At 35.4% G+C, this 12,766-nt stretch overlaps 1 protein-coding gene across 1 annotated transcript in view; it reads right to left on the bottom strand.

Moving 5' to 3' along the window:
* Positions 1 to 12,766, bottom strand: part of LOC111056747 (protein O-mannosyl-transferase TMTC1) — a 397,568-nt gene that overhangs the window by 176,661 nt on the left and 208,141 nt on the right. The window contains 1 exon segment of the mRNA XM_039438835.1: positions 281 to 424. Within this exon segment, the coding sequence (XP_039294769.1) occupies positions 281 to 424 (144 nt within the window).

Below are 12,766 nucleotides of genomic sequence, written 5' to 3'. Positions count from 1 at the left end.
TTCATTTTTAAACTTTGTCAGAGTGAAAAATCTTCAAAAAAATTTTTCCTTAGTCAATAAGACAAGAAACATAGAAAGAAGCTTAAAAAACGTATAGGAATCATAAGCTATTGATGAACAAGGTGGATACTATTTGTAGCTCCAATTTATATTAAATTTATAATCTCTCACGAATTATTCTACTCAGTTTATAGAATTAGAAAGGGCAGTATGAAGACAGAAATTATTGAACTATTGATATTGCAGTAGCTCTAATTGATAAATAAGAGAACTCTATTACCTTTTTACAGGAGGCCATGATTTGTAGAGATCAAAAGCTAGATTGACCAGAAGTACAGTGACGCCCGTTTCTTTGGCCAAGATAGAGAGAGCTGCCATTATGGAACTGAACAATATTCGCCTCTCTGTCCCCCACCAGCCATCACTGCAACACAACACAAACAAAAAATCAGGTTTGATCATTATTCAAAAGGACTAGTTAGGGTTCGATCGAATTGAGAACAAGTTAAAATAATATTGAATGAGAATGAGAGGGGTCAATAATATTATTGATTATCATTCGAAACGGAAAGTGAGGATCAATTTTATATACAACACATTGAAATACATTAATAATAATAATAATTTCTCTTGATGTTGGACGTCACATCCAGAGAAGTTCATTCATAAATTCAGGAACATTATTATCATTTTTATGCATCTTCAATAATATAGCATTATTCAAAGTTTTCAAATTATACTCACTATATGAACTATATTATAAAGAGAGAAGGATCATCATTTGGAACAAATATTGGAGGTTCAATTAAACTTAGAACACATTTTGACTATCATTTGGGAAGATCCAATAGACTGCTGTATAGGACCGCAAAAGTCAATAAAGAGCTTTCTATAGTGAGGTCCACGTTATAATGGCAGTGGATAAAGATAGAAAAATAGCGATGCTGATTCTCTGAATTAATTAATCATATTTCTACACTGTTGAAAACATAATTGGCATCGTTTTGGACCTAGAAATAGATAGTACCACCGGCTTTGTCGAATGATAGACAAGGCTAGCGGAACCAAAGTTGATCAAATACTGCCATTATAACGTGGACCTCACTTTAGACACTTATTCTTGTATTTAAGACCTTACATCCTCAACAAAATAACATATGACCTAAGGACGTGTTCTTATCCCACTCTTTTCTGCTAAGGGACTGAGAAATGGCTGTTTTGAAATAAACGATATTTGAAATTCGAAAAATATATAGGGATAGAATAATGTTCATAGATATCAGTGCTTTTGTTATATTGTTTTCCTACAGTTACGTTGAAAAGTGGCCATTGCTGCACTGATTACAGAACGCAAAGAATCACTTTTCCGCTCTAGTGCGGGAAAAATTTTTCTGCACTCCAGATTTGCAACATGGCAACGCGAAATACTTAGTAGGTTATATGGAGCAACAGTGCAGCAAAATCAAAATGAAGTTGGTAACAGTGACTGCTGTGGCTGCTATAGTGAGCAGAGGTGCAACCAAGCACAACACGCTAATTATTAGTATTAGATATTATAACCAAGGACAACATTTTTATTCAATTTGACGATAAATTAAGGTTTTTTCAATAATAAAATTACACAGAAAAACATTTGATGGATTTCAGGCAATTTTACCCATAATTACTCACTTTTCATATTCAATGGTAACTGTAGGAAAAACTTAATGTGAAATACGTGCGCAAAGTTCCTCTGCTGCACTCAAGAAACCATTCCGCCCTCGCCTACGGCTCGGGCGTAAACGTTTCTTTCGGTGCAGCAAACTGTCACTTTGCGCACTAGTTGCACAAATAACTATTTCATTTCAAATTCATTCATTCTGTTGCGCTGCGGGCAGAATCGATGTTATGTACAGTTTATGTGGACTATACTCGAACTATTTTGTGTTTATACGAATTACAATAGCTCAATTACACACTGGCCACGCTTACTTGATGTAGTGGTCACTTGAAATCTTAAAAGTAATTGTGGAATTTCTTGTTTTTTTTTATAGTGGAAATAAAATTAATCATCCATATAAGAAGAGAGGGATCAACAATATTGAATTGACCTTTGGTCACGACTGTCAACAAATCAACTAGATCTAACACAATATCATATAAGAGCAGAAAACTAAATGAGAAAACAGAGAATTTCTGATGTGGAACGGCAGTTAAGAGAGTAAATTGACACAAGAAAATGTGTTTTCCTACAGTTACGTTGAAAAGTGGCGATTGCTGCACTGATTACAGAACGCAAAGAATCACTTTTCCGCTCTAGTGCGGGAAAAATTTTTCTGCACTCCAGATTTGCAACATGGCAACGCAAAATACTTAGTAGGTTATATGGAGCAACAGTGCAGCAAAATCAAAATGAAGTTGGTAACAGTGACTGCTGTGGCTGCTATAGTGAGCAGAGGTGCAACCAAGCACAACGCGCTAATTATTATTCATTATATATTATAACCAAGGACAACGAGGACTTTAGGATTTTAGGATTAAGGTTTTTATCAATAATAAAATTACACAGAAAAACATTTGATGCATTTCAGGCAATTTTACCCATAATTACCCACTTTTCATATTCAATGGTAACTGTAGGAAAAACTTAATGTGAAATACGTGCGCAAAGTTCCTCTGCTGCACTCAAGAAACCATTCCGCCCTCGCCTACGGCTCGGGCGTAAACGTTTCTTTCGGTGCAGCAAACTGTCACTTTGCGCACTAGTTGCACAAATAACTATTATTCCTCAGTTTTATTGAGATAAGCGACGTTCTCAATTCATTAGAAAAGGCCTCTTTATGGTGGAAATTGCAGTAAATCAGTCTCAAACGCTTTATTTCTAACTGGAACTGGTTCATTGGAACAGCATGGACAACTTCGTTTACTTTACTCGCAACAATGCACGAGTAACATCACTCCAGAAACGTGAGAGATATTACTTTACATCAAACTTTTCACTGTATATTATTGACAAAAATGATACGAGAAACATTCACACTAATTATTATAAAATTGACAATATGATCAAATTATACGTGGTTATATCTTGCTAAATCTCAACACCCCTGAACTTTATCAATACTGCAACCTATGAATCAAGGCCTGATACTCTGTTCTCTGTTGAAGGGAGGAACACATAACACATCCCTTTCCCCATACTGTCTATGGTAGGCAGAACCCTTCGGAAATTATAGCCTGCAGTCTATTCTCTAGTGAAGGCAACCTAAGACGTTCCTTCTATCAGATTTCAGGGGTTTATCTCTGAGAGAGGTGTTTTATGAGAGGGGGCTCCACTCATTCTATCCTACTTTTTCTACTTCTCTTTCTACTTCCACTACCCCTATTCTTCTTTGTGTTCTTTTTATGCTTCTTTCAATGTTTCATCTATTTCTCCTCCTCTCACCACTCATCCTTGTCCCACATCTCTTCTCCTCGTCACTGGGTTTTCTGTACATCTTCTTCCTCTCATCCGATTCCTGAATTATTTTCTGATTCTTCTCCCTCTTCTCTTAGTTTCTCCACCTTCTTCCCGTTTCCACTCTTCTTTCTCCAGGTATTTTTCGACTCACCTTATACCCACCTTCTAGTACACATTTAACACATTTTTTCGTTCCTCACTCAACGATTCCTCGGTTCTCACTCTCTCTTTTCTTTGCTGTCAATCTTGTTTGAATGTTTCTATTGTTCTTGTTTTTCCAGCCTTGTTTCCTCCATCCATGTTTCTCCATCCTTATTTCCTCCATCCTTGTTTCTTCATCCTTGTTTCTCCATCCTTGTTTCTTAATCCTTGTTTCCTTCGTCCTTGTTTCTCCATCCTTGTTTCTTCCATCCTTGTTTCTCCATCCTTGTTTTCACCATCCTTGTTTCTCCATCCTTGTTTCTCCATCCTTGTTTCTCCATCCTTGTTTCTCCAACCTTGTTTCTCCATCCATGTTTCCCCATCCTTGTTTCCTTCATCCTTGTTTCTCCATCCTTGTTTCCTTCAACCTTGTTTCTCCATTCTTGTTTCCTCCAACCTTGATTCTTCATCCTTGTTTCCTCTATCCTTGTTTCTCAATTCTTGTTCCCTAAATAGTCGTTCTTGTTTCCTTTTATGTCTTTGTAACTACCTCTTTCCATATGTTATGTTCTCTATCTCTAGCGTTCATCATTGCCTATCCTGGTTTTTCATTCTTATCTTTGCTTCCTACTTCCATGTCACTTTTCAGTCAAATACTCCTGATGGTATTTCACTACTTTCTTCTTCAATTACATTTTTCTCATTCGTCTTTTCTGTTTTCTAGATCAATTATTTCGTTTACTCTCTCCCCCTCTTCCTCTTTCCAATAGTCATTATCTACTCCAATAATAGCAATTCTTCGTTCTCATATTATATAACTTCCATTTTGTCTCTTCTTCATATTCCATTGTGACTCTTCTTACTCTTTTTTTATCCTCCTGCTAATCCTCTCATTTTCCTCAAACATATCAATCTCCTTCTCCATTTTTTCTATTCTCTTCTTCTTACTCTTCTTTTCTCTTCTTCTTCTTTTCCTTCTTCGTCTACTTCTTCCTCTCCTTCTTCTTCCTCTTCTTCTTCTTCTTCTTCTTCTTATTCTCCTTATTCTACTTCTTCCCCTCCTTCTTCTTCCTCTTCTTCTTCTTCTTCTTATTATTATTCTTCTCTAGCTCCTCCTCCTTCTCCTCCTGCCACACCTTCTCACTCTCTTCCACCTTTATCTGCTTCTTCTTTGTTTTTTTTCTCCTTTATTCATTTTGCCAAATTTTTTCCAGTAGACTAGCCTGCCATCCAGGGACTATTTTATCAGAAAAGAGGGGGTCCCTGAACCCTCAAGGGAATGGTACCCAAGGGTTGTGTAGGGGTAATCCCTCATTTATGATGTCTGCGATGACCTGAGGTATGAGTGAGGCATAAATTTCTTCATCCCTGTCTCCTTGCTGACTGCAAAAATGTGGTTACAACATCCTAGAGATCGCCTATACTTGTTTATTCCATCAGAAATCATTGATTCCTATGCATTTCAAGATTCAACTGGATTATTTTGATTTATGAAATCATGAGTGAATGGAATATTCATTTATCTTTCTACAATGATCACAATCGTGACACTTCACTGAAGGAATAACAGGCTCAAGCCCAAAACTGTTTGTATCCCAATATGTATACTAGGCCTTTACACTGTACTGAAGTCAAAAAATTCAGGTTTGGCCATATGGGACAAATTTCTATTGTCAAGACATACTTCTATCGAGATATTTCATAATGATATCAAGAGAATATAGCTTGCTAAGCAATTTCATGAAATCACTTTATATGTATGAGCTCTTCATTAAAAGTGATAAAAATAAAGTTTCAACTTGAAAATGGCCAAAGTAGGCCGAAGCTAGTCGTTGAAATGTTTCAAATAACAAGGGTACTTCATGTTCTCATTCTATTCTATCAAGCTTTTAAGCTTGGGAAGATATCCCACGTCTATGTTCCCAATTTTACTGTAAAGTTAAATTACAGTAGTTACAATCAGTACAAAAATGAAGAAATATAATCAGGTTAATTAAGAAATAGAATTATTGTTATTGATTGGTTTTTAATATATGTAAAGGATTATTTTTATATATCCCTCAAATAGCTTACAGCTAGAGGGATACTATCGCACTATTGTAATACTCAAATAAATAAATAAATAAATAAATTCAAGCTGATAGTCCACTAAATTCTTTTTTCGTGAATCTATGTGATGCCTGTAGTCTGATAATCTGTGCTGTTCCCACACTCTCAATCCAACAAAAAATGAACACACTGTTCATTATTGAAGTCTGCTGTAATCGGCGTCAGATACAAAAAAGTCGGTTTGGAAAAAGCAAAACAAACATTTCCCATCTCCAATCATCCCATGATTATGTGTTTTTCTTTTTGTTGAATAAAATATACAGCACATGCGATATCATCTTATGCTATGTCTACTCTATGGTGATGCATGGAATGCATCGATGGTGATTATTGAATAATGCATAAATTATGAATAAATGATGAATAGATGATGGATAAATGCATGATTTCCCTCATCATCACGACAAAATATCTTAAAAGGTGAGACTGCTACAGACTCCATCCAAGAATAAGGACATGACAGATTGCCAGGTGATGAAGAGGTATGAGAAAATATAGGAGGAGGAGAAATGAAGAAATAAGAAGGGGGTGTGAGGGGGACACTCCATCAGCGAAAGGAGAGGGTGGTGGGAGAGGGCTTTACTAGTACGTGATCAATCACTGAAAACCAACCAATAAAGAACGCTGTGCCCCCTTAAGAGGAACCCCCTCAACAGAACCCTCAAGTCCAGTAGTGTACAGGTCACCTGTTTCTACTCTTACTTATTCTTTCCTCTTCTTCTTAAGCTCTTCTTCTTCTTCTTTTTCCACTTCTTCTCCTCCTTCTTCCTTCTCTTCTTCTTTTTCTCCTTCTTCTTCTTCTTCTTCTTCTTCTTCTTCTTCTTCTTCTTCTTCTTCTTCTTCTTCTTCTTCTTCTTCTTCTTCTTCTTCTTCTTCTTCTTCTTCTTCTTCTTCTTCTTCTTCTCCTTCTTTTTTTTCATATTATATACAGCTCAATAATTATTTTCTTAATTTATATTTTGTAAATTCATCCATAATTTTGCTGTATTGTAAGCTAATGTATATAAGTGTATAAGCCAGTATATATTGTAATCTACATAAATAAAGTACTCAATCAATCAATCAATCTTCTTCTTTTTCTTCCTCTTCTTCTTCATGTAACTTCTTCCTCACACTTTTCTCTAATTTTATCTTCTTCCTCATCCTTTGCCTTCTTCACACCATTCCTCTTCTCCTTATTTCTCTCCATCCTCCTCTTGGTACTTTCTTCCCTCCTCCCATCTCATTCCTGGATACTCTCCTTTCTCTCTATCAGTCACCTCTCTGTCACGAGTTTATCTACCAATTCTCTTCTGCCTAATTACACATGGACTTTTTTGGCTCTTACATTATTGATACTTCTATTTCAATTTTTTCCATACTCCAGATTGTCTAATCCGTGTTTCTTCTCTCTCGCTCTACCACTTTCTCCATTCTAGCTCCCTGATTTTATCTCTCTTTATCTCTACTATAATATGTTCCAACGGTTTCTCTCCATTTTCATACTATCACCTATACAGGTGCGTACAGATTTACGTGCCGCGAACATGAGCAATTCACTTATAATCAGCTGATGCCAAGCTTTTTATATCTATATCTTATACCGTTTCTGTGGAACTACAGATATAGTCAGCTTATTATAAGTGAATTGCTCATGTTCGTGGCGCGTATATCTGTACGCACCTTAAGGATTATTACTCCTTTTTCCATTTTTTCCGAATCCCATTGACCAGTTCAGTATTTCTCTTCTTAGAACTTTATCTTCCTGTTCATCATTCTCTCTGTTCAAAAACTCTCGTATACTTTTTACTATACATTTTGTTGTTATTTAGTTATATTCTCACCTACTAGAATCTCCAATTCAATCCACATTATTCTCTTATATCCATAATTTTCACCCACAACCCAAATTTAACAAGTATATGCGATCTATTTCTTCTTTTTTCATCTTTCTCTTTTCCTCATATTTTGTCATATTTTGAATAATAAGGATCCGGACTCCTTCTTCGTCCTCTTCTACAACTCCAACCATTCTTGATTTTCCATCTCATGCTTCTTATTTAGATCCGCTTCCTTGGTCACATTCATTCTTCAGAATATGAATTTTTCATCACATTACCTCCTTTTTAATTTTCTTCTCCAATGTTTTCTCAATGTGATTCTTCCTCCTTCGCTTCAATTTTTTCTCCACCATTTCTTCCGTTATCATTTTGCTGGAATTCCCATTCTCGCTCTCGAAACCCTCCTCCTACTTTTACTTCCACTCCTTTCCTTACTTCCATTCCACCAATCCTCAATCTCATCCCTATATTTCAAACAACCACTCACAGCACTTGACAGTATTATTTATAACCCTTCTCATTTTCTCTTTCTCTAATATCCTCACTCACACTCTGTCTTACACTTTGGCCTTCTCTCCCTCTCTCAAGCTTCCCTGTGATAGACTCGTTCACATCGCTAACCTTATTCCCATCTGTCACCTTCACTTTACAAGGATTTTCTCTTCCTTTTCTTTTTCTTCTTCTTCTTCTTCTTCTTCTTCTTCTTCTTCTTTTTCTTCTTCTTCTTCCACTTCTTCTACTCCTTCTTCTTTTTCTTCTTCTGTCTCATCTTATTTTTCTCTCTTTTATCTTCCCAGTTCTTTTTCACCATTATCATATTCTTTTAATTCCTTCCTCTTCTTTTTCTATATTTTATTCTCCTCCTTCTTCTCCCACCACCTCCTTTACTGCTCCACTTTATTTTCCACTTCTTTATCATTTCTGAGTTCCTCTTGTTCCTCTTCTTCTTCTCTCTCTTTTTCTCCCTCTTCCTGTTTTTTCCCTATTTTCTGTTTTTTTTCTCTTCAATATTCATATTGATTAAAACTTTTACAATACTTCCATTAATAAATAAATCCTTAGTTTAAATAACGAAATTAACGTTTTGGTAGAGAGTTAGTGGGGAGGATATTTTTTCAATATTCTTCCCAAAGAATGGACATTGATATGTCCAAAGCTCCGCCAATTTATGTATATGCATAACAATATGATTATTATCTATAGTTATTATATTACAAATTGCTTTTTCATATCATATACAGTTCAATAGTTATTTTCCTAGTCTATATTATGTAAATTCATCTATAATTTTGCTGTATTGTAAGCTATTGTATATGAGTGTATAAGCCAGTATATATTGTAATCTACATAAATAGAGTACTCAATCAATCAATCAATCAATCAATCAATTCCTTCTACTCTTCACCTGTTTCCTATCATTCTCCTTGTTATCTTCTTTCTCAATCTGATCCTCAGTCATATTCTCCTTCATATCTCTTTATCTCACTGGCCATGTCTCCCAGCTTCACATCTCACTCCTGTCCTTTTCCCTCTTCATTCGCCTCATTCTCCCCTCTCTCTCTTATGAAGGGATGTCGTCTTATATTTTTCATCCTACCTCAAGGCTCGATAAATAACGTGGCAAGCAGCTCTACCTCTACTCAGTTCTTCTTCCTCATTTTCCCCTCCTCCTTCTTTTTCATTCTCCTTCTCCCTTCTCTCATTCTTCTTCTTCTTGTTCATCTCCTTCTCCTTCTTCTTCATGAGAAAATCATGTTTTTTCCACCTCTCCCTCGTCTCATCCTCCTTACAATTCTTCTTATTACTCTTGTTACCCTCTTTCTCCTCTCTATTCTACTCATACTACTTCTTTGTTTTCCTTTCTTCTCCTTCTTCTGTTCAATCCACTCTTTCATCTTCTTCTGCTTGGTCTACTTTCAGCCAAGCCTTCCTTCTCTATTCTGTTCTTCTTTTGTCAAGGCTTTTCCTTCACAACGTCACCTACTCTCCACTCTTGTCCTTCACTTTGATGTCAAATTAAGCGTTCCCTCATCTTTTTTTGAAACGGAAACGTTGACATCATCAACCTCATAATCATCATCATCATCAAAATCCTCTGTTAGAATTTCCTTCTCCTTCCCATTATCAAAGTGTTCGTTTGAAAAATATGTGACACCATGTTCGAACGGAATTAATGACAGTGAAAAATGTTGGGATATTCATGGAGGTACGTCCCATTGTGATTGTATTCTTCTAATCACATTTCAAGAGATAGATTTTATAGAGTTTAGCCTGGTTCCAAATTCACTTATCAAATCTGAAGTACACTCAAAAATACAAATAGTCTATTATATCGAATAAGTGTCCTAGAAACCAGGCCCAAATGAAAGGTTTTGAATCCTTTATTGGTAGTGATTATATCATAAAGCCCCACAGCTGAATATTATCAGAGAGAAACAATAGCGAAAGTAGATATTCCATGGTATAAGGAATTTATGTCGCAACTTTTACTATCATCTCAAGCCGATTACTTTCGATTATTGTAAATTTTTACCGTTTTGTTGGGGTGATAGTGTATGAACGGCAAATTTGAGAGACTACCAGCGTCACACAGGCGCATAGGAAAGAACTACGTGGACTATCGACTTGGGATAACAAAAAATTGCGTCATAAATGCCCTATACCATGGGATATCTACTTATGCTATCGTTTCTCTATGATATTATCGAACATAAATGGACTTAATGGTCCATTGGATTCAATAAGTGTCCTAGGAGCTGGGCCTAAATAGAAGGGTTTTAATTTTCATTGGTAGTAATTATCTCATGTAGCCTCACGGCTATTGATACATTCTACATTTCAATACTCAACATTTTAAAATTTCCATTCAATTCTACATTTATTCAATTCATCCTTATTCAACTACTTCCTATACTCCAATAAAATAATGCTCCACCAAGGCTAGTATTGTATGACATGCATAGTATTATATGACATGGAACTCATCCCTAAATACCTTATAAGATTAGTGGATAATTAATTAGAGAAAACACAAACATGTGAATACCTCACTGTTCAATCCTATTCCATTCATATTATTCTGAACAAAGAATCAACTTTTTTGTATACTACTCACATAGATAAAGCAGTACTCTTCATTTCTATGATATCCACATAGACAAAGAATCCACCTCGTTTCTGTTCATACGGCAGGGATTATCAAGTCAGCTCTACTTCAACAGCTTCATGAATAAGTGTAAAGTACGCCTTTTTTAATTAAGCGACCTTTATCAACGTGGACTTCACTCCTGAAGAGAAACATTAACACTTTCATTAGGAATTCTGCTTGATTCTCATTCATTTTTTCGCCAGAAGAGAAAGCTTGCAACAAAATGAAAAACATTGATCATTGCTGGTCTGAGTTTTCCATGTGGTTTAGAGTTGAAAAATGTATTATATTTCAAGAGTTGTGTCGATGATTCTCAAAGCTTTATTCAGTTCATTCATGTTTGGATTTACTGATTATGATACTAGAGACGAATAAACCGTGCAAATGATATGCTTTTACTTCCGAGTAGTATTATGAGGGTTAATTGTAAGAGAGGGCCGACTGCGCCCTAACTTCGCCCTCCCAGGTATAAAATAAAGGCAGTCATTCTATTCTATTATTTTGGAGAGGAAGGCTATCTTTACTTTCCCTGTCCTATTACCATAGGTAAGGAAAGTATTGCTTTCCGAAAAAAATTAAGGTACCCCAATTTCTAAATTTCTATACGTTTCAAGGTCCCCTGAGTCCAAAAAAGTGGTTTTTGGGTATTGGTATGTATGACTGTGTGTGTATGAGTGTATTGTGCGTCTGTGTACACGATATCTCATTTTCCCAATTATTAACGAAATGACATGAAATTTGGAAGTTGAGCTCCTTACACTAAAGGATCCGATCACATGCAATTTAAGATGGCGGCTAAAATGGCGAAAATATTGTAAAAAAACAGGTTTTTTCGCGATTTCCTCGAGAATGGCTTCAACGATTTTGATCTAATTCATACCTAGAATAGTCATTGATAAGCTATATCAACTGCCACAAGTCCTATATCTATAAAAATCTCAGGAGCTCCGCCCCATCTATGCAAAGTTTTATTTTAGATTTCCAATTATTAGGTCTCAGATATGATTTGAAAGAAAAAGTTCGAGTGGAAAAGATCAAGCATGAAAATCTCTCTAATTAATTTTCAGTAACATTTTCACCTAAAATTGAAAATAGGCTTGAAATTTGAGAAAATGCAATTATTCAATATTGTAAACTGTTGGCAACAGTTGATTCTATTAAATCATTTACTATGAAGAGATAGCAGATCTCGTGTGTATCCAGCGTTATTGTCCTGTCACCAGCTGGGTTGGATCTTTGAATAGTAGACTTAAGATGCGCGTGAACACTAGCGTCAGGTGATCAATTTTCATAACGGCAAGGAAAGTTGTGTGAGCACGCCACACCAGATTTTTGTAAATTATGTCGAAATTCTGATGTTTCTGGAGATCCTTCAAGATAATCAATCAATAAAAATTTCTTATTCACAATACAAACAGTTGAGAGTCCTGCCAAACCTGAAGGTTTTTCGGCAGGGAAAAAATGAGTTACAAAAGATAAATAAACATAGACAAAATAAATATTACAGTTCATAGATTTTAAGTAAAAAATGAAAGAAGACTAATACAAAATGCAAAAATGAAATAAGAAATATACATCAGATTTTGATACAGAATTGATAAAAAAGTATTAGAAAGGAATGAAATAATAAGGAAAAGGGAAAAATTGTTTTACACAAGTAATAGTACATTTTTATCGTTAAGGCAGGCGGCAGTGACAATAAAAGGAAAATGTTAAAACTTCAGCCAGCAAAAATTGAAAAATTCTAATGATGTAAGCATATGTTGTCATTTTTTTAACTTGACGTTAATTGTTCATTTAAACATTTCATTATGATAAATCAGCCCATTCCAACAGTTTACCTAATATGAGGTAATTTCTTGAAATAGTTTCGCAAAAATCTTACTCACTAACTAGTTTTACCCAGTAACTGTCATGTCTTGTAAATTTCAGCATAGTACTTGAGAGGGACACTCATATCATATGAGGTTCGTACATAATTATTATGGAACACGCACATTTCTGTTTTCATAAGCTGATGATATGCGACGCAGAAGTTGAAATTCAAATTCATTTCACACTCATAAATAAGCATCTAATATTCTGATTTATTCATCCATTGGAGTACAG

The sequence above is a fragment of the Nilaparvata lugens genome, chromosome 12 (genome assembly GCF_014356525.2).
Source record: "Nilaparvata lugens isolate BPH chromosome 12, ASM1435652v1, whole genome shotgun sequence".
Classification (NCBI taxonomy): Eukaryota; Metazoa; Arthropoda; class Insecta; order Hemiptera; family Delphacidae; genus Nilaparvata; species Nilaparvata lugens.
This window is presented reverse-complemented; position numbering and strand designations above follow the sequence as displayed.